This window comes from Simochromis diagramma, unplaced genomic scaffold (genome assembly GCF_900408965.1).
Source record: "Simochromis diagramma unplaced genomic scaffold, fSimDia1.1 OVJJ01000205.1, whole genome shotgun sequence".
In the NCBI taxonomy this organism is placed as follows: domain Eukaryota; kingdom Metazoa; phylum Chordata; class Actinopteri; order Cichliformes; family Cichlidae; genus Simochromis; species Simochromis diagramma.
Genome location: NW_024386782.1, coordinates 13,092,314 through 13,115,071, shown reverse-complemented (window position 1 = coordinate 13,115,071; position 22,758 = coordinate 13,092,314). Strand labels below are relative to the sequence as shown.

Here is a 22,758-nt window from a genome sequence, read left to right as displayed (position 1 = left end):
TACGTCTATTTTCGGGCTTGCTCATTCTCGTTGTGCTTTGTTCAAACTGTTTATTGATCATTAATCTGTACACATGGGAATAAATGGCACTTCTTTTATTTACACTGCAAAATAAAACCTGTTTTTAAAAAAAAAGATCCTTGTATTTCTGTATTTTATCACATCAGCACCACTGAACAGGTTGGCTCTCACTCTCTCTCACACACACACTAAGATCAGAGGAGATCCCTGAGGAATTACTGTGTCCAATTAACTACAGTGTCTTCAGCTGAGACAGAGGAATGAATATAAGCCAATCAATCAACAAGGAGGCTCTAAATTCTTCTGTGAACAGGCTGTTACTTCCTGTAGTTTTTTTTAGTATGTATCAAAGTTGTGAGTGACCCACTGAATAAAATACGAGCTCCTACTTAATGACCAGACAGTGAATCCACCAGAAGAGGTCGTTACAGTCGTGTAGCCTTGTGTGTGCTTTCTAATGCTCTCCAGAGGGTAAAAGAACCACAAAACCAGTTCTAATAGTTATCACACATCAAATATTATAACAAGTGTCGGTAGGCTGACTTGTGAACGTACTCGCAGTTCTTTGGGCCCAGTAGGTCCAAAATAATTATAGAATAAGATTTTTCTTTTCTTTTTTTTGGCCGCCAGTATTTGGTCTGTATATGAGGTGGACTCTGATCCTTTTCTGAGCTTGGATTAATATCAGCAAACAGACCTGAGCAAATGTAAGATATCTACAGTCACTAAGAAAACTGAGAGGCGTGTTCACACAGCACAGAAGACACCAGACCTGCTCTGTGCTCCACTGCACTTTGGTCTTTTTGTCATATTCAGACACATGGGAGAATTGAACTAATGCAGAGAGGAGAAAATAAGAGACAGAGACATAATCAAGTCACACTAATCACAATAACCAGCACACATTATGTAAAATTCTAACATGAGAAGCTGCATACAGTTGCTGAATAAAAGCAGAGAGGGGCAAGAGCAGACAAATCTATACTAAATAAATTGTAAAAACAATTAAGACAAGACAGACATGAAAACGTAGAGACAGACTTATCTTTTTTTGTTGTTGTTGTTCTCTTTACCTGCACGGTTGACCTGAATAATCCCCATCTTTGCCATTTGTTGCTAACAAAGTGCTTATGACAGAAAGGTCAAGCCCACCTAAAATGAATTAAAACTCACTTTATTTGAATCAGATCAGTACAAAGTAAGGACTGCTTAAAATCCAAAGCTGACATGTAACCGTCATGCAGATTACATTCATCTTTGTCTCTGAAACTGAAATTAGTCACCATGTCACCATGCTTTGATAATCTTGACCACAGACAATGCCTTCCACCCTTTTCACTCATAAATGCTTGCAATGGTTTAATTAAAAATGCACCATGGCTGGTCTCCATCACTCTGCACCCTGTAGTCTCCAGATTGGCTGAATCCTGCTTTTTCATATATAAAATCAGGGTCTGGCTTGTGTTGCTAAGCAACACAAAAGAGTCAAGTGCATTTGTTTATTGGCCAATAAGAATGCAGACAAAGTTTCAAGGTTTTTGAGGAAGGTACTGCAATAATGATAAAAGGAAGAAAAAAATAGATCGGAGGATTCTCTCACAACAGCCTTTCATATAATTCACTGAGTGTATGGATAGTGCTATGCAACCTCATGTAGCTCATTTCAGCCTCTTAATTTTAGGCCCATGATGAAAAAGAAAAATATTTATTAATCTAATGGAAGAGGCAGCTTTCAGCAGCAACTGTGGCTATTTTAAATGCTTTTTAGCTGTATTTCTGGTGTGATCGCTATTGTAGGTTACACGAGACAGAGAAATAAAAAAGTCTGATTCCTACTGATTAAAAAATAACAACAACATTTAAAGGTCTTTCTCGTTGATTGACCCCATGAACCCCTCAAAAACATCTCACACCTACAGCACAGACAGAAACTGGCACAGCAGCGATACCACGACACTTCATGCTTTCTCATTCTCCTGAGTTAAGACTGAAAGCACTTAGTGCACACTGTAGCAGAGAAAAGTCAGAGTCACGATCTAAGATACTTGAGAGTAATCATTATGTCTAAACAGTAAAAACTGTTGCCAACAACTAAGGCAGATGGTTTCACGAGGAAAGAAAATGGTCAAAAATAGTGATGGATGTGTAAAAGGAAGTGCACAACAGGTGACAAATTGCATTAGACACATTCTCAAGAGCACAGACCTTGTGCAATGCATGTACTCCCTCCTCGTTGTTATTACTATCTGGGCACTAAGCCTGGCGTGATGGTATGCCAACTGTTCCCCGATGTCTGTGCTGGCACCCATCACCACAGAACTGGCACCTCGGAGAGACTCCGGGGGAGGAAGAGTGAGTCCGCATGTGGCTACATGTGTGGTCAAGAAGATCAGGGCCTGACGACTGATCAGCAGACACAGAACAATTGTGTCTGGCAATTAAATAAGTGCAAATATTTGTGCAGGGTCTTCTCTAATGCTCTTGTTGTTGGTGGTGATGAAAAATTTACAAGCATGATATACATTTAAGTAACGAAACACAAGCAGCAAAAGATGATTAACTGATAAGTTGTAAGTAATCTTCTAGTCATGTAGTCTTAACAATGTTTGCATTTAAAACATGCAGAAGGGACTGTGTGTGAATGTCTGCTGACAGTTATTCCCAGTATATTCACAGAAAATCAGAGGAAGCTTTAAAAGTCCAATTTATGGGGAAAAAACTAACATTTTTAAGATAAACACTAGGGATTATAATAACATTTAGCTGTAAGATAAATGAATATTTACATTCTATTCATCCTAAATGATCAGCTGTGTAGGTCAATAACTGTTCCCTGATTTCCTGACCTTTAAATAGAAGCTAATTAGGAATTTGGCTCAGGAGAACTAAACTTTATCCACAGATATTTGTTATTTCAGCCATGGTAACCACGTGACTCAATGGATAAAGCACAGCTGATTCACCAGTGTGTAGTAGCTACCGAGTCCATCAACAAGCTCTGGTGTCTCGGGTTATTTAACCAGAGTTTTCATCTCTAAAATCTCAAGTCTGACTTGTTTTATGAGTGACTAGTGAGTGTTTTCTGTTTGGCTAAACTCATGCATCATGCTCCCTGGACATAAATATTAACAGCACTCAAGATGAACGTGTTAATAGGAAACATCTGGAAAAGAAAATACAACCAGCTTTGTTGTACGTTCATAAAAATGTCTTTTTTATTTACAGAACAAAACATATTTAGGGTCACAATGAACAGTATTTCATTCATTTTTGGCAACTAATGAAGACTTTCAGTCCAAAATACTAAACATTGTTGGTCGCCAATTTGAACTACATAAATAGTGCGTAGCACAAACACCGTCTCAAACAACTTGACATCAACATCAGTGTTTCTGATATATTTTAATGTAGAAAAACTGACAGTTTGAATGATCAAACGGAACAGAAATATCATACATGGATTTTTCACTTATTCTGTTTTTATATTCACGCGAGACACCAGTCTCATTAATGCTTATACAAGTCAACAGAAATCTGAGTTCACTGCGATGGGAAATCAGGACACATGGTTTTCTATATTCAACAAACTGAGGCCTACCAAGTGACACACATGAAACACAGCAGACACAGTTTTCTTTGTTGTTTTTTTGTTTCCTTACCAGCAGCAGAGCCAGATATTCCAGATTCAAATAAATAACACAAGCAGAAAGAGAAAAGAAAAACATTAGTTTGATGTGTTGTATGAACTTTTGTTGAGTTTGGGAGTCGCACCATACAGCAACGCCTGCGATTTACTCCATTTCACCTGCTGGGCTACACAGCTGATCTCAGATCTGCTTTATTTACACGGAAGAGGACTTTAAGTGCCATATTTTAAGTTCAACTTAAAATTCAGAATCAAAACAAAGATGTGTTGTTATCATAGAATGACGCAGGCCCATATGGGACAAGATGAGAAAAAAAATGGCCTTTTCGGCACGTTGCCCCCCACTGGAGGAAAGCTGAAACCTTCAACACTTTAACAGGTAACGACTTGTTGGGGTAAAACTTGAGCCAACAGCTGAAGATGAAACCAGACAGTCAGTACTAGGTGGTCTTCACCAGGTCGTAGACGTGGATGTGAACATCGTCGTCATACTTTATGTAGTAGACGGTGGGCTTCGCCGGGACCTGGTAGATGACTAAACCCGTCCTCTTCAGACCGTTATCTGTGACGTACTCTACCTGCTTCCCGACGAGGCTCTCTGGCTCCTCACCTGGCTTCCTGTCCGCTGGCAGAAGGTGTTTGTTCTCTGGATGGCAAACAGAAAAACCACATGATGCCGTGCTGGACAGCATTTACTCAGCCACATACGTTTATTTGCAACAGGCTTCCAAGCCTGTTACCTGTCGTTTGAACATGACCTTTAACCCACCACCTGTGCTTGCCACAGTTCATTCATGAATAAATTCCTCTAAAGCAGCAGATCATACTCTCCTAACTAAGCAGAAATTCTGAACAAAATGTTCAGGAGGAGAAGAACGAGCCAGAGATGCTGGAGTGTTTTGCAATGCAGACTATGTAAATTTGTCCTGTTCTCTTCCTCCCACTTTTCCAGGAGGATCGGAAATATAAAACACTTGCAGTTTTATGCACACTGACAGCGAAGCTCACATTACCATACCTGACTCCGGCAGGACGTGCAGGTCCCCGTCCTTATAGTCGTCCCACAGCTGGTACATGTAGAGCACCGGGTCCTTCTCGTAGGTGATGTAATACCAGTGGGTCATGATTGGGGCCCGGGACAACACCATGCCTCGCCACTCATTTTTCTCCCCGTCCTCCTTCTCGAACAGATGCTCCACTGCTCGACCCACCAGCTCCTCCGCCCCAGGAGGCACCTTGATCTTATTGTTCACTGTGGAAATGAGAAGACACTTCAATGAGTCCATCAATCCAAAACATTTACAGATCCAAGACGACAGGATAAATGAAAACACTAAAATCTATTTTATATGACATTATAATTCCCCCAATGCTTTATTCTGATGCTGCCAGCTTTACATTTTCAATTAGAAAATAAAAGACTATTTCTTAGTAAAGGACGACAAAGATTGTCATCATGTTCAGCCAGGGTGTCAAAAATAAGGCCCCGGGTGCCCAAGATGCCAATCTGGTTCACTGGACGTATTTTTATACGTTTTACAGGTTTTCTTGCTGATAAAGACTCCCCGGTGGGCATTCATAATACACCAAAGTAATTTATTAATGGATAAACAATTAAAAGACAGAAAAAAATGTTCACACTAACAATTGGTGAAATTTCTGTTTTCTCTATGGTCAGATTTCTGTGAATTAACAGAAAGTTTCTGTTTTATATTTATAGGACAGTCTGGGTAATGAGCAACCAGAACTTTTACACAATTATTTCTTACAATTTAAGCCCAGAGTCATGCTCACAGACTTCTTTCAGCAGCATTTCTTATTTCATGTATAAAAACTGAGATGTACTGCAGAAATTTTACTTTTTTTTTTCTTGTGCTAAAATATCTCAGGGGTTAAATGTGCAGTTATAACATATTAACATCTCACCATGTAAAATAAGGTATCCTGATATAAACCAATAAGCCACTGAAATTTAAATCATTTTATATGCTGGTAAATTATTATGCTGTTTAATACGGTCCTCAAGTAAAAAGAGAGAGGTGTGTTTTGTGTAACCAGCAGTAGTTATGTTGCTTTTAAATACACAAAGTTCGTCACCACACCCGAGGGTGTGCTATGAATAGAGATTAGCGAGCCATGTAGAGCCTAAAGGCAGAGTTTTCAACATTACAAAGGTGGCTCTTTTTTTTCTTTTTTACCTGACTAGATCACCAGGGTAAATAACGGCTCCTACGCAGAGCCTATGCACAGCTTTACAGACTGTCATCTGCATGCTGTGGCTATGTAATGTCACCAGAGGGCAGTGCCACAAAAAACCCACGAGTGGGCTACTCTTGCTCGTGTTCAGGCAGCAAAGAAAAGCACTAAATTATAACACACACAGAGCCAGCCGAGTGGTTTTTTTTCCAACCAATAAGCATTCTACAGCTTCATAGCTATGCCCTGCTGGTTTTTTGGAAGGCTGCACACAAACAAGCCTGCATTTAGCAAGGCAAATATCGGTGCAAACAGACAAAAACGTGGCACCATAAAATGTTGAAAGCATACTCTTGGCAGGAGTGGATCATGTAGCTTTCTCCTGTCATAGCAGCACATGTTCTCAGCAACCTGTTACGTTAGAGGTGCACTGAATGATGTATCGTGTTTAAATTAATCAAGTTTAATGGCTCAAATGTGCATCCGCCACATCAGAAACAAAGAGCCTCAGTAAGTGTACGACTGGCAAAATAAATACATGGATTTTAACCATTAAAGATTTTCTTCCAGTATTCCTCTCTACTCGTTCCTGCTATTTATTTTTAAGCATTCGATGATGCCTATTTCTCTGACTGAAGCAGAAGTGGAGTCAAATGATGCGTCAATCCACACCCTTAGTGAGAATGTGCAATAAACCTCAGAAGGGAAACAAAGTTCGTGTCTACCAGCGTGATGCGCATTATCTTCGACTGGGATTTTAGGTTTAATCGAGGCGGCTAATGCACAGCTATGGCAAATTTGCTTCACAGTGTATCCCCTCAGACCTAAATGAGATAAACACCAACACGAGATTCAACAGGGAATCCTACAAAAACGTGACATGCAGCGTGATGCACTGCAGACATGACAAAGTCCATTTAAATTTCAATAATTGAGTATAAAACATTTAAATTCAAGCAAAATATCGGTGATTAGAGCTTCATCATGACACTCACCAACTTTCTCTGCCAGGACCTGCAGGTTGGATACCCGGCTGTCTTTGAAGAGCTCGATTCCGTAGACGCAATCGAAGCCGTCATATTTGACCATGTAGAGGGAGGTGTTCACAGAGAGGCGCTCCAAAACTGTGCCCTTCCATTTGGTTACGTTGCCCTTCTCCCTCCAGGTGTGCTGAATCCTGCGGCCCAGTAGGTTGTCAGGGTCCGGACTCAGGGTCGACGCCGAGCTCTCACTCAGCTCTCCACTGCTGCGCTTCCTGTAAACAGGAATGGAGCAAGCGCCACGTTAGCATTCATACGTTAGTGCGGGTATGATGAACTTAAGTTGTTCCATCAGTATATTGTTTGCGTTACCTCTTATGACAGAGAGTTCAGTCAACCCAAACAATGAGAACTATCAAAATGTTACATAAACAAATGAGTGTGAAACTATTTTAAATTTAATATTCAAAGCCATCACTTCAAAGTAAAATCTGCCATGGGCTGTCGTCTTTTACACTACTGAATCTTTAAAGCCTTTAACTTCACAGATATTGTGTGAAAATAATGTAGAGGGTTGGCTGTTGTATCTATACCATAAACAGACAGCAAAAACATTTTATTTAAAAATTAAGTGGCCCATACGCTTTCTTATCAAGATTACAATATGCCAGGTTAATAATTAAAAGCTCCTGCTATGCTGATAAACAAGCTCAAATAACAATATTTATAATTAGCATCTAAGCACTCTGGATGGACTGGTTACAGACAACTGGTCACCACTGGCCATCTTTTCCAGGTCAGTAAACGTTTAAGCTTATATTTAAGTGCTGACTGATGATCTGACCATATGTTACTACAGTGTCATTCAAAGGGGAAGTATAAAGTGAAATCTGTGTGTGTGTACTGTGTTACATTGTAACAGCAGGGTCAAAGGTGTTAAATCTGACTTGCTGAATGAGCCTACCTGCCCCGTTTCTTTGACATGTTTCCATAAATTCACACAACCCTGTGAGAAACAAGACAAGTCATTTGATGAGTGTAACAGGACCTGATGAAATGTGATCATATAATCAGAATATTTCTGGCAAAGAGGAGCAAACTCAAGTTCCCCGGTAGGTTTGCAGCCCTCACCTCAATCAACCACATCCATGCGAACAAGCATTACCGGATGTAAACAACATTACTGCGACAAGCCCGCTGCTAACGCTAACAATGCTAACACGACTACAGGTTACATATTTACAAAGCTAAGTTTTTATGGCTAATAAATGTGGAACTTCGCCGAGTCTAGCTGAATAAACGCCGCCGTTCGGAGTGCCGTCGGAAATGCCAAGCAACAGTGTGTCTAAAATTGGACCACGTAGGTGGTTAACGCCAGGAAATCCCCTCAGTCACCTTTCATTTTTTTTAAACGAGAAACATTTGTGAGATTTTGGCTTCTATATTTCTGCACGTAAGCTAGCTGAACAAAAGGAAATGCATCGCCATGTAAGCGCTGATTTCGCACCCTGTCTACAGCTTCTGGATTACCGGAAAAAATAAGGGCTGAACATGGAAAAATAGCTTATATTACATCTGTGGTCGACTAGTTCACTAGGCGGGAGCCAGCAAAATAAGCTGTTTGCCCTACCTGATCAATAATTTCACGTGTTTGTCTTTGCAGAGCAGATTCCTCCACCTAAAGCAAGACACACGGAAACGAGACGGATTTGCTGACTACAAATACCAAGAGGAAGGCGTAGCGCGCAAAGGACTATGGGTTTCGTAGTAAACTGTAAATTTTTCCTTTTGATTTTATCCAACCGCGAATAACTTTAAAAACATGCAAGGTTTCCATATTTTTTATGGAAGCCCCTTTCCGCCACTAAAAAAGTATCCATAACTCGAAATTTCGAGTCATATTTGTGGAAATTTCAACTTATTAACTCGAAATGTTTTTTTTAAGAAAAGTAGCTCAAAATTTTGACTTTTTAACTCAGAATTTTGAGAAAAGAAACTCGAAATTTCGAGTTAGCACTGACAATCAGTAATCTACGTGAATTGCGTCATTTCCGTGTTACCCGGAAGCTGAAGTCCTCAGCTACAAATGCTAAGCTACCAGTATTACAGCCAGTCATGAATGCACAAATTGCTGAGTATTTTCAGCGTGGCTTCATAAATGATGAAATCCTTGTGTTATTAGCTGAATCACGTGGCGTTACCACCAGCAAAGGTACTCTCGAAAGCGCCAATTTGTTGTTATACATTGGTAGCTCGCCATCCGGTTTTGAGTGCGCGTTCCTCTGAGTCATATCCTTCCGGGTAACAGGAAAATTACGTCATTCACGTAGATTACTGATTGACAGAGCTAACTCGAAATTTTGAGTTACTGTTCGAGTTAATAGGTCGAAATGTCGAGAAAATAAGTTGAAATCTCGAGTTATGGATACTTTTTTTTTTTTTTTTTTTACTGAATCTGGTACTCTTTTCCACACGGCTTCCATAATGTAGGATGTATGACCCAAAAAACTGAATTTAAGAACTGAAATTGAATGGTGCGAAGTGAATCTGAAAGCATTCAAGAGCTACATTTAAAGAAGGATGGAATACAATTTCAAATTCAATTAATTCATTTTCAAAATATAAAATTCAGTTTCAATTTAGTGACAATCATTTTCAAACCAATACATTGGATTTTAAATTAGGCTAATTCAAATTCAGTTTTAGAAGCTTTTATTTAAGTTGAGCAATTCAGATTTGAATTTAACTTATTCAAATTCAGTTTCTGATGGCACAAAGGCATAGTTTTACATTCCTGTTTTGAGACACACGTCTGAGTATGTCGGGTATTTTAGTGGATAAAATAAATTATTATGTATAATAGATGTAATTTTTTCATTTTTAGTTTATATTTTACCATAACAGTATTTATTTGATATTTATTGCTTTAATAATTCAACTGTTGCAACTAATGGTTTGGTAATTGATCAAAAGATATTTGTAACATTTGAGAGAAATTTCAAGCCATGTCCAAGAATTTGAAACAATCTAAAACACGTTAACTTTTAACCAAAAGAGATGCAGTTTTTATTTGTGAATGTATTAAGTGCTACACGAAAGGCATGATTGGTCGTTTTTGTAGGTGAAGTGTTTAATTCCACCACAAGATGTCAGACTAAACATAAACTCTCTGCCACTGTGTCTGGGCTTTTAACAGACTTCAGGATGGACTCGTTGCTCTGCAGAGAGAACGATAGAGTACCTCTCTCTCTCTCTCTCACTCGCTGTGTGTGTGTGTGTGTGTGTGTGTGTGTGTGTGTACATTTTCAGGGTGAAAGCTCTTGGTTTTATCTTGTGCCAAACCACCTGTATGCGCATGACTCATATGTGATCAGAAGGTGAATAAAAACAGTGCACAAACTAATGACCATTTATTATTCACAAAATGTAATACACGCTAAGGTTGTCATACTTATATTAAATTACAGAAAAACAAACGTAGCAAGGGAGAGCCAATCACATGGCAGATACAAAGGATTAAACAGCCATAATTGCCATAACTGTTATTGTGGACAGAAAATGAGTACATATGTGTAACATTGTTCTGTTTGTGTGTAGGCGGAGTACTCACCACTGCTTATTCTGGGATTATTTTAGCTTTCTTTTAAAGTATTGTTTGTCTCTATCTATTTAATAGTATTTCACATGGTTGTTCTGTTCTCTTTGTTTCTGCAGTTCCTGTGAATGGCTGCCTCTGGTCAGTATGCTGGGAGTTCACTCGTTGTTTACGGTAAAATCTGCTTGTATGTATATTTAGTGTATGTCTAGTGGTGGTTGGCTGTCTCCCAGTAGCTGATGTATGACTGTCTTCTTATCCTTCTTCGTTCTTATATCATTTCATTAAAATTCTTAATAATTAGCCAGATGTGGCACCTAATCAAATACGAACTGTTTTGGCATCTTAATTGAAGCCTCTGCATCCTTTTACTAAAACTTAAAAAAAAAAAATGTTTTATTGTAAACTTACAAAAGCAATTACATTAAAAAAGGGGGAGGGAGAAGGGGGGGGGGTGTAAATGTTGTCTACCTCATCACCCACAACCAGCCACAGAAATAAAGCACCTTAAGGTGACTGCCTTTGTGATTTGGATCTTTGTAATGAAAACTGAACTTAGTTTTATTCTTTAGTTTGATCAAATTTCTCACGCAGGCTACCTGATGCTTTGCTTCAAATGTGAGTGACATTGCTTTCAGTTGACTGCTATCAAAGTGTTTTTGAGCACAACAATAATTATATTGTTGTGCACTCAACAACAGAATTAACAGCACTAGCAACATTTCTTTATTTTTCCTGCATGACAAATGAAACCAAATTTAATCTGAATTGAACTGAATCTAACTTAGAGTGAGGTTTCCCCCCAACAGGACACAGAAGTAACCAACCAACTGGGAATGTTAAAAAAAGAGGATTTGTAATGCTCACCTGTTACTGGCACTGTCAAAGCTTTACAGCATTGCCAGCATTAATGATCCTAATATTGGTGGGGTAACCTTAGTGCTTCTGCTTCTTAAAGAAATGGATAAACATATGTTTAACTTCATCTGCACTCCTTGGACTTGCACTATATGGACAAAAGCACCAGCCCACCTCCACATTACCCCTACAGGCCTGCTCTGCTGTGGAAACCCATGCCATGAAGCTCTTGGTGCACACTTTTTGTGCTGATGTTAATACCAGAGGAGGTTTGTAACTCTGCAGTAACCAAATCAGCAGAGCATTGGAGACTTCTCCGCACCCTGCTTCTCAGCACTCTCTAAATACGTATTCTGCTGCTGCCTGGCTGCGTTGTTGTAGCTCCTAAACACTTAATAATGCCATTTACAGCTGATCATGGAGTAACTAGGAGGGAAGAAATTTTGCAAACTAAATTGTTGCAACATCCTGCATCTTATTACAGCAGCATGCACAAATTCAGTGAGAATGACCCCTTCTTTCACAAATGTTTGCAAAGGCAGACCGCATGGCTAGGTGCTTCATTTTATAAATCTGTGGGACTGGAAGCATCTGAATTTAAAGATTATGAGGTGTGGTCCAGTACTTTTGTCTATTCAGTCACCCACTCGGATGCAAACTCCACAGTGGCTTTTTAAAAACCATAAGCTCTCAACTGGATTTGCTGATTTGATGGAAGTCATTATCTATCCTCCATTAGCAGCTATTGTTTTGATCTGAGTGAGCTCCTTAATCTAATTATGAAATTCCTGTTCTAGATTAAAACACTCTGACCGCATATATTCCAGATCATTTCACCGCAGACGAGAACACTGTGCAGTCTGAGTCAGAAACGGTGAACCATAAAGCTGACAGCATTTGTGAGAAAGCCAGTGTTGTATAGACACAAAAGCTGTCCAGCATCCAAGGATGCCTCCTCTGGTCCTTGCTGTTGTCACAGCAACAGAAAATGCCCGCATGTTGGAGAAGTGGTCCGGCTTCTTTTTCAACAAGGCCTTCAGTTCATCAGTGCAACGCACAGTTTTCTGGGCAAAATTAAGTTTGGAGTGAGTGTAAATTATTTCCAAAACCAGTTTCAGTATCTCTTCCACGTGATTTTGTTGATTTCTGCTGAAAGTTGTGTGATTACAAAGCTCCAAAATACGAATCCCCATGTTTACTTGTCTGACTGACTGACACGTTGTGCTCCTTGGAGGTTTCACCAGCGCTGCCGTCACAGGAGGGGAGCCCACAGCGGCTCTCTCCCCTGGGACGCCATGAGAATACAGACTCCAAAAATAGAGGTATCCTCCTCTCCTTCCAACTTTTCAGCTCTTCTGTGTGCTCCTTTATCGGACTGAGGAGACACTCACAGATCAAGCACGCTCTCCTGAGCAGAAATTATCTGCATCCTGCTGAGAAATACTTTGGATGGTTTTTGTCAAGTCTTGCAGGGAGATTGCATAGTGTAGTTACAAAGTCAGCTCAAGGTTAGTGTGTGTGTGCATTGATTAGATATCACTATTATTAGCACCATCTCTATGCAACCTGAGCTAAGGCAGAGCTAAAGGTATATCATGGCTGTGTCATGCATGTTTGAAATTAAACCTGTATGTGTGTGTGTGAGAGAGAGCAGAGTATTGGGCTAAAAGAGACGTGCTGCTGATCAGCAGCTTTAATTAGATGGGCTCTCTTCCTATCTGGATCACAGTTCGCCTTTTTCTCTGAGGATAAAATTGCAAATATGCTTGGTACAACCCCGTGAGACATATCAAGACCAAACATGATGATACAGTGTCTCGAGTATTATGAACTGGATTTCAAAGGGTTTTGAGAGACTGTAAGGTCACAAGATACAGAACTACACATGGGTGTGTTTATACAGCAGGCTGCTGACTGTTCCTGTGCTTTCTTTCATGTTAAGATGAAAGCTAATTCCCCTTCAGAGAGACAGTTTCACAGGTCTGATAGAGTTTTCAAACAGCGTCTTTGGTCACATTTATCTAAGGAGAAATTTCATTCATATAGAACTGTGGAAAGAGGGTTTTTTCAGCAGGTTCAGTGCAGGCCACACCTGTCTTTAGCTTTGAGTGGCTCACTTTTAAACAAGTAGTTTAGTAAATTCAAATATCAAAAGTCGAAGTTTGCACTTTTCTAGTGAGAGAAAAATTACTTTTTAAATCCATGTGCATAATTTAATCTGTTGATATAGGAGATGATCAAGAGCTGCGTCATCTTTTCTTTACTGCATTTCCTGCAATCCAGACAGAAACATTCAAACCCTGTGTTTATTTCCCATTTTTACAAAGCTAAAACGATTGAATGCTGAAACTGATGAAAATTATAGATTTTTTAAAGAAAGTATTCTCTGACTTTTATCACGGTATCACGATTCATAAATACATCCAAGCTCCAATATAAAAGAAAGGAGCACACATCTGCTTTTCTCCAACAAACTTATTTAACTGTTGTTCAGGTCTGTGGGACCCATTTTCAATAAAATTGTGTAATTAATTATTTTTATTGGCCTTGGCTAAATTTGCCTGTCTTTTCCCACACTCCCACATATTTCAGTTTCTGTCTCACAGAAACAATTCTATATTTTTTCACACTCTCAAATTGCAGAGAAATATGGCTCTCAAAAATGATCAGACTGAATTATCCTGTTGCCAAAGAATGATCGTTGTGTTGTAACCATGTCCAACACAAATGGTGGTTACTCCTGTGAAGAACTTCTTATCCCCATCCAGAAAATTATCCAGATCAGAACAGAAATGTTCCTGGTGAACAGACTTGAGTTCAGTGGGGCATGATGTGTCGTACAGGTTACTGTAGCTGTTAGGCTTTTGATGTTTAGGCAGCCATTAATCTGCTCAATTTCCAATTAAGTAAAAGATAATAACAAAAAATAAGCATCAATAATGATGTTTTTAGCCCATAAACAAACAAAAACAAGTTGTACAAATTTATTCATAAATGTTCTGTAACAGACTCATATGTGGTTATACGTATTGGAACTGGGATAAATTAAACATCTGTTAAGTATGTTTATATAAATTGTTATGGCTCTATTGGATGTGGTGGATCCACAAACAAACTGGCCAAGCTTTAAAAACACAACAAAAAAAGAATGTGCTGAGTCAAAATAGAAAACTTTCCTGTGGTCTGACAATATAAACAGACCACCAAACAAATTTTAATATTAGTCAATGATTACCAAAATAAATACAAAATAATTATTTTATTTAATGAGGGGGAAAAGCTGTCCGAACCTGCCTAACCCTGTGTGAAAAAGTAATTGCCCCCAGCCAGACTTGATGAATCAAGAAATCACTTAAATAGTACCTGTCTGACAAACTGAAGCAGGCTAAAAGATTTAAAAAAACAACACATCATCCCACAGTCTAAAGAAACTGTTGAGAAACAAAGTCATCAGTCTGGAAAGCATTACAAAGCCATTTCTAAGTCATCGGGATTTCAGTGAACCACAGTCAGAGCTATCATCCACAAATGAAGAAAACTTGGAACAGTGATGAACCTCCCCAACAGCGTCCGGCCTACCAAAGTTACTCCAACAGGGCGTTGACGGCACATACAGGAGGTCACAAAAGAACCTAGTGGAGAAAGCAAATCATTCAGTTTGTGTTCCAAAGCTCAAGCACACTCAGGTTATACAGCAGAACAATGACCTGAAACACACAAACAAGTCTACCTCTGAATGACTAAAACAACACAGAAAAAAACAAACAAAAAAACCCAAATGAAGGGTTTGGAGTGGCCTAGTAAAAGTCTTGCCTGAAATCAGACTGAGATCCTTTGGCATGACGTCAAACAGGCCGTTCATGCTTGAAAACCCTCCAGTGTGGCTGAATCAAAACAATTCTGCAAAGAAGAAGGGCCAAAATCCCTCCGCAGTGATGTGATCACAATTTCAGTTCTTGGTGCCAAAGGTGGCACAACAAGTTAGTATTTTTAAGAGCCAATTACTTTTCCTCATAGACCGAGGAAGGTTTGGATAACTTGTCCTTTAATAAATAAAATCATCATTTGAAAACTGCATTTCATTTCTTTCCATTTAGATTTGCTCAGGTTAGCTCTGTCTAATATTAAAATTTGATGATCTGAAACATTCAAGTTTGACAAATATGCAAAAAAAATAAGATTGGCGGCCCACTCCACCTTGTCTTTCTTTTTGCCTGTTTGTGTGTCAGGTCACTGGAAGGCTGGTGTGGTGCACGTTCAATCAGTGACACTGGCAACACCTGGCTAATTTCATTAAAAAAACACTTATTTTTAAACTAACTAACAAACAAACAAAAATATCTAAGCTACTTTAAGTAATATTTGATGTCATAAATAGTGAAAAAAGTTCCACAGAAATAATCACATAATTAACAGCGGTCACTACTACGAGGTAGTCATAGCATCTGCCAAACAAAACTCACCCATAACACTAAATGTTTCAGTGTAATTATATCCAGCCTGTGTGATAGAAAGTAAATCCTCTCATTAATTGGGTCTTAGGACTTTGCAGCCTTCTGCTGTCACAGCTAATTGACCCCAAGAATGAGGTGGAGCACATCTGCCTTATTTTATCCACAGCTCTAATTAACACGACCACCGGAACCAGAAAGGAATGCATGAGTGTGTGTATACTGTACATCTGCGTGTGTGAGCATGTGTGCGTGTGTGAGAGAGAGAGAGAGAGTGAGACATGAGATCTCATGACCCCAATCAAGCCAGCCAGATCATATTATGAAACAAAGCATTCATGTACAGTTTAAAAATACTGCATATGAAGACAGACTGTATCCCTGTACAAGTCACAGTGATTATTGATATTAGGTGCCTTTTGTCCTATTAATATCTGAGGAAACATGATGTATGTATAAGCTTTTCTGCTCACTTGCTAATTATTTTTCAAGCACTCTCAGTTTCATCATCTGCTATGAAAGTGTCACAACTGATTCAGGTCAGGGGGAAAACTGAGGCCTGTCATGTGCAGCCATGTGGCCTGCCTAGACTGCTTCTACAAGCATTTGTAAAAGAACAGGTCAGTCTCAGGAGCTCAGTAAATTCCACAGTGGTACCATGATAGGATGCAACCTGTGCAACAAGTCCAGTCATGATATTTCCTCATTACTAAATATTCCACAGTCAACTGTTAGTGGTATTATAACAAAATGGAAGCGATTGGGAACAACAGCAACTCAGCCACGAAGTGGTAGGCAACTTGAAATCTAAGGCCAACTTTCTGCAGTTAATCGTGCCAGACCTCCAAACTTAATGTGGCCTTCAGATTAGCTGAAGAACAGTGCGTAGAGAGCTTCAGTGAATGGGTTTCTATGGTCAAGTAGCTGCATCCAAGCCCTACATCACCAAGTGCAATGCAAAGTGTTTGGCACAGTGGTGTAAAGCACAACGCAAATGGACTGCAGAGCAGTGAAGACTTGCTCTCTTGAGTGACAAATCATGCTTCTCATCAGACAATCTGATGGTCAGGTCTGGGTTTGGCAGTTGCCAGGACAACAGTGCATGTGTTACTGCATTGTGCCAAGTGTAAAGATTGGTGGAGAGGTGATTATGGTGTGGGATTGTTTTTCAAAAGTTGAGCTCGGCCCCTTAGTCCCAGTGAAAGAAACTCTTATCACTTTAGCATATCAAGACATTTTGGACAACTTCATGCTCCCAACTTTGTGCAAACTGTTCGGGATGGCCTTTTCCTGTTCCAACATGACAGTACACCAGTTTGGTGTGGAAAAACTTGAGTGTCCTGACCTCAACCAGACAGAATAATTTGGGATGAATTGGAGCAGAGACTGCAAGCCAGGCTTTCTGAGCCAACATCACTGTCTGACATCACAAATGCACTTCAGGAAGAATGATCAGAAATTCCCATAAACACTCCTAAACCTTGTGGAAAGCCTTCTCAGAACAGTTAAAGTTGTTATAGCTGCAATGGGTGGCCTGACATCATACAGTATTAAACCCAGTGGATTAAGAGTAGGATGTCACTCAAGTTCATATGTGAAGGCAGACGAGCGAATACTTTTATCAAAGTAGCGTACCTCTCGACACACCAGAAACCTGCTTGTTTGTCTGTTTGTTGTGAGCCAGGTAGTCAGGTGTGGGGCTTATTTGTTTTTACTGAAAACAACTTCCTGTCACACAAAAAACAACAACAGCAACAAAACAACAAGATCAGTGTGAGAGAACCAAAATGTATAATATATGTTTAAAGTCATTAAAGCGAAGTAATGACATAAAAGGACTTTTGACAGAGTGCAAATTTTCAGTGCATTCAACACTATGAGTAACATCTTCATTTACATGTATTTATGCAATCTGTTTAAAATACCAATTAAAAAGAATGCAACAATTTGCAAATCTAATAAAGCCATATTTTAATCACAGCAGAACACAGTGAACATATCAAATGTTAAAAGTGACAAAATGTACAATTTTAAGACAAAACAAGGTAATTTTGAATTTGATGGCAGCAATATTTCTCAAGAAAGTTGGGCCAGGGCAATGTTTACCACTGTGTCCATAAACATCTGGCAGCTGAGCAGACCAGCTGCTGGACTTTTGTCCTTTTATTGTCTAATATAGGACTCAAGCTGCTTAACAGTCCTGTGTCTTCTTTGTTGTTTCTTTAGTGTTTTTGCTCTATCATGCTGGGTGGTCCATCTACTCTTTTGTTCAGATGACACAGCATTTGTGTTTTTCTAAAAATACATAGTTGCATTTTTTTTAGGAACAAATTTAGCTATTTTATATCATTTCAATAGCTGTCCACTTCCTATGAATGGGAAGGTTCCAGTGTCTTGCTCAAGGACGCTTTGACAAAAACTCTGTGTTAGTGGTGGTCAGTAGCTTTGGTGGAGATGCCACCTGACACTGTCTGCTTACTGGGCAGTTTGACATGTGGCAACCACCTCACACGAATGATCTGATCTGCACTTTATATCCCCTCACAGAGAAAATAAACAGCGCTGAATGTATTGATCAGACCACTTCACAGACGTACTATTGAGTCTGCAGTTTATTTTGATGAGTAACTGTTCTGTGTTACTCTCTGCAGTCTCTCCAGGAGGCTTTTGGACTCTTATGGACTCTCTGTCTGCCTGCCTACACTTTCTCTCCCTTGTTCTTCAATCCTTTAATCTCTGCATAAACCCACTTTGACTTCATAGCCCTGAGTCATACTGTATCACATCTGTCTCCTCTCCTCTCTTCCGCTCTCCTCTCCTCCTATCACTGTGACACAAACAACAGGGGGTGCTGGTCTGTCGATCAATTCCTGATGTTGCTTACCGATGCCATATAAGCTTAAATGATAGCTTATCTCTTGTCTGTGTACTTAGGGTTGTGTGTGTGTGTACAAATGTTTTTTTTTTCCCATTGATGAGGTAATGCATAGACAATAATGACACCAGAAAACACAGAAAACAACAAAGGAAAAAATGTTTTTCCAAGATTTCAATTAGCAGGAGCATTTATTTCAATAAGAAGGGATCATTTGGAAGAATTGAACATGATTAATTGCTGCAGAATTCGATTAATAAGCTATTTGGTGATTAGACTGCTATGATGAACCATTACAGCAGAAAATAGTCCCAGCAATGGTAGGAATTAGGACAGGGCCCCCTACCCCCTCCCACCAATCCTGGAGTCTAAGCGCTGGTGAAGATGAAGATGGAGGCTCGCATGGGGCTCTGAGAGATCAAGGTGAGGCGGAGATAGGGAGGTTGCACGAATGTCTGACTCTGAAAAGCAGAACAAAAGAGGAGCAGAGTGGGGGCTGATTGGCTCGAAGAAGGTATGCAAGAAAATGATTGGGTCGGAGTAATGATGTCGGCACTGAGTGTGACAGCGTGGGAAACAGGAAGTGATGTAAAGACGGATGAGCGATTACAGATCTTCCTCGTTGCACTTACACATGAGCTGCATTCATATAATCAGCTGATCTCTTCTTAAGTAATTCAAAGTAGATTAAGTGTTTTTCTAAAGTATTAATTAATTAAAACAGCATTTTTATTTAATTGTATTTTTTACTATGAGCCTCATTCATCCAGTCACACGGCTACACCTACATCTACTCCTTTAAAAGCCCTTTCTAGCCATCATGTACACCAGATGCACTGGGAGCAATTTGGAGTTCAGCATCTTGCCTCAGGACACTATGGCCAGAGAAGCTGGTGATTGAACCACCAACCTTCCAATTAGAAGATGATGCTTTCCTTCCTAAGCTATAGTCACTTTAACAGGTGGTTTGTACGAGGAGTGTTGCTGTACCCCAGCAGGAGCTGTTGCTCTGCAGCCATGGGTGGGCATATTTGCTGTAAAAATCTGTACTGTCTAAGGAGTGGAAAACTAGAAGCATATTTCACTCATTAACTATGCCTATAATGTGGAACCATGAATGTTTTCACCAGCTGCTGATACTGACTCTATGCCAAATGTACTACTTCTCTTCTGCCACAACATGAAAAGACAATGGGTATGTTATTTGTCAGTATGTTATTTTGCACTAGAACTGATATTGTAGAGATGATATTGAAATGTGTTGCAGCTTCCCAAATAACTCTAAGTTATTTGGGAAGCTGCAACACATTTCCCTAGAAAAACACATCGACATGGACATAATATACAGGAAAATCAAAAGAATTGAGATTTATAGTAACATTTTTCAAAAACATAAACCTTGCTAATAGCTGTATATTTAATCACTGTATGTCACACATGCTGTGATTAGTAGCCTTTATGTTTTTGAAACATTTTATCATAAATTCCAGTTCTTTTAATGTTTGTACAAAGTTTTGTTCCAATTGGTCACCCAAGGAGGAGAGTACACTATGTTCTTAATAGTAAGACTGGTATCTTTCCAGTCTCAAAACAGTATTTCTGTCTTGGACATTTTCTATCCTTGTCTCATACATCTTGTTCAGACTTAGTAATCACGTCTCACAGGATTATTTCCTGTTTTATTTTCAAGGTTAATTTCCTTTTGTGTCTTGTTTCAGTTCTGCTGTCTTGCTTTCACTTGTTAATGGGGTTCACTTGTACCTTGTTACCTTCCTGTTAGTCATTTAGCAATCAGCCTAGTGTGGATAAATGTCCAGTCCCCCGCTTTGTCCTTGTAACATCATTTGTTAATACTTTATGTTCTATTGCTGAATTTTAGGTTTTATTTTTTCTTTCCTTTTATATTCTGATTTTTATTGAATATTTGATTTTTATTTATTAATTTTGTTATATTTTGTAATCTTTTTTACTGGTTGTTTCCTTTGTCTGGTATTTAGCTTAATTTCCTGTGTGGATTCTGTTCACCTGTGCCTCATTTCCACCCAGCTGTTTTTACTTTCTCTCTTTCCTTTTTATGGAATTTGTTTATTATTGAATTTTCATCAGCTAATAAATGGCTCATTTAGCTTTGTGTGTTCTGCATTTCTCACTAATTACCATAAAGAAAAAAAGAGTCACAGCAGCAGTCCTCCGCTACACACTCCACCTCTTAATGTCATCTTTTATTTTGCACTGCACAGAGTTTGGTTATTTTTATAATTTGCTCTATAAATGTATGTTTAGAATGTGATATGTATGTGATAGAATGACAATGGGATATGGCAGACACCTGACAGACAACTGGTCCTAGCTTTATTCCCCAAACAGGATGCCAGGTATAAAAGCAGGAAATAAGCAGGATGAAGTTAAGAAAACATTGTATAGATAACATAAAGAATTACCCAAAAATATAACACAAAAAATACACAAAAAAAATGAAAAAAGGGGAGGAGGGTGTTCTTGTTTTCAGATGATGTGTGTTAGAGTGAATTGTTAGATGTTGTCATTTTTGTGCTTACCATCTCTACATTGTTTCAAACTGTGTGCACTCAAAAAAATAACTCTTTAAATGAACATAAAAAAATCATGGAAAGAATTTCCACGTGATTAAATTGCTTTATTTTAGCATTATGCAATTCTGTTACTCCAACTTAATGCACTCAAGTTGGACCAACTTAATTAAAGATTGATGAATCAACGTATTTACTGCATTTTGATCCAATATATTTTAATAGTGTTGATCCAACTTAAAGAGTTTGGTTCCAACTCAATTCAGTAGGTTTTCTCCAACTAATTTACTAAATTTGGTCCCAGCTTAAGTTAATTGAGTTGAACCAACTCATACAAATTAAGTTATTCCAACACAAGTCTTTAATGCTAATAGAAAGCAATTTAATCACGTGGAAATTCTTTCCATGATTATTTTAAGTTAATTTAAAGAGTAATTTTTTGGAGCATTTAACAAAGTCTAGAGTCTGGTTAACATACATTTCACTATTACATCTAAAAGGTAAATAAAAATTTGTCATACACATCTTTTTGTTTTCTCCAATTTATTGAATTTATAGCAAATTTCACATAATGTATAAAGAATACATGAAATGCAAGTACAAGTTACATAACAGAAAAAAAAGTAGTGGACAAAGTGGAAAGTTAACCTGTTAAAAAACAATTTTTTAACAACAATGAATGGCTGAATCAGGTGATTTTCCGATGACCAATACAACTACTTTGAAGGTCAACAGATGCACTTTCAAAAAAGAAAATATCTGCAATTATTTTAGGTTCATGGTCCAGATACATGGTGTAGCTGTTGTAATGGAAACATTTCTCAACGAGAAAATAGTGTTTTGAGAACCTGTACTTTGTGTGCTGTTGGATAGTTCGTGTGCATCTAATTCCATAAGAATCTTCTGCAGGACCTCAAAGGTGTACCTGAGTTCCAGAGGGTAGCTCAGGTTCAGTGAATAGACCAGACCAAGCAACATTGTCACTGCAAAAACTACATTGCCCAACTCACCCATCACTTCCACCCCCTCTAGAACAATCACAACATCCTGAGGGTCATCGCCAGGCTCCGCACCCTCTGATCGAATGACACAGATTCCAAAGACTGTCTCTGCTATGGCAGTGGCGATGCTTTTATCAACTTCCTGTGACAATAAAACAAACAAAAAAAAGATAATGATTTCTCACTAATGTCCATTGCAAACAGTTTTAAAAGTAAATATCTGTTTTACATTAATGTAAAATACCTAAAAGCTTTATTCATTCAAGCCTTATAATAATGTAAATGTAATCAAAAATGACTGCCCGATATTTTTCCTGACTCAAGAGAAGTTCATTCAATACCTCAACAATGTCCTGTCTTTCAAAATCTTGAGTTGTGATAGGGGTGACTGTGGCACAGGAGGTAGAGCAAGTTGTCTACTGGTTTAATCCCTGGCTTCTCTAATCTGATACTAAAACTATCAATGGGTAACATACTGAACCCCAAGTTGCTCCTGATACATCCATTGAAGTGTAAATGTTACATAAAAATCTTGTATGAATGTGTGTATGAATGAGGTTATTATAATGATATTATAATAATGATA

At 38.7% G+C, this 22,758-nt stretch overlaps 1 protein-coding gene across 5 annotated transcripts; it reads right to left on the bottom strand.

Annotated features, from left to right (window-relative positions):
• Positions 1 to 3,207: 3,207 nt before the first annotated feature.
• LOC120727580 (spindlin-W-like) lies at positions 3,208 to 16,440 on the bottom strand. Of its 5 annotated transcripts, XM_040021934.1 has the most exons (7): positions 16,430 to 16,440; positions 13,743 to 13,755; positions 8,474 to 8,541; positions 7,808 to 7,849; positions 6,859 to 7,118; positions 4,686 to 4,919; positions 3,208 to 4,313 (listed from the first exon to the last, which is right to left on the bottom strand). In XM_040021934.1, the coding sequence occupies exons 4-7, from the start codon at positions 7,825 to 7,827 to the stop codon at positions 4,108 to 4,110; spliced, it is 720 nt and encodes a 239-aa protein (XP_039877868.1). In that variant the 5' UTR covers positions 7,828 to 7,849; positions 8,474 to 8,541; positions 13,743 to 13,755; positions 16,430 to 16,440; the 3' UTR covers positions 3,208 to 4,107. The 5 variants fall into 5 exon arrangements, with proteins under 5 accessions (XP_039877868.1, XP_039877870.1, XP_039877867.1 ...); XM_040021936.1 differs by lacking the exons at positions 8,474 to 8,541; positions 13,743 to 13,755; positions 16,430 to 16,440 and adding an exon at positions 9,088 to 9,107; XM_040021933.1 differs by lacking the exons at positions 13,743 to 13,755; positions 16,430 to 16,440 and having other exon boundaries at positions 8,474 to 8,740.
• Between the last annotated feature and the right edge of the window lie 6,318 nt (positions 16,441 to 22,758).

Excerpts from the sequence above, each read along its gene's own strand:
- LOC120727580 (XM_040021934.1), bottom strand. The coding sequence starts at position 7,827 with ATGTCAAAGAAACGGGGCAG. Across the intron at positions 7,119-7,807 it reads ATGTCAAAGAAACGGGGCAG|GAAGCGCAGCAGTGGAGAGC; the intron begins GTAGGCTCATTC and ends TCCTGTTTACAG. Across the intron at positions 4,314-4,685 it reads GCACGTCCTGCCGGAGTCAG|AGAACAAACACCTTCTGCCA; the intron begins GTATGGTAATGT and ends TTTGCCATCCAG.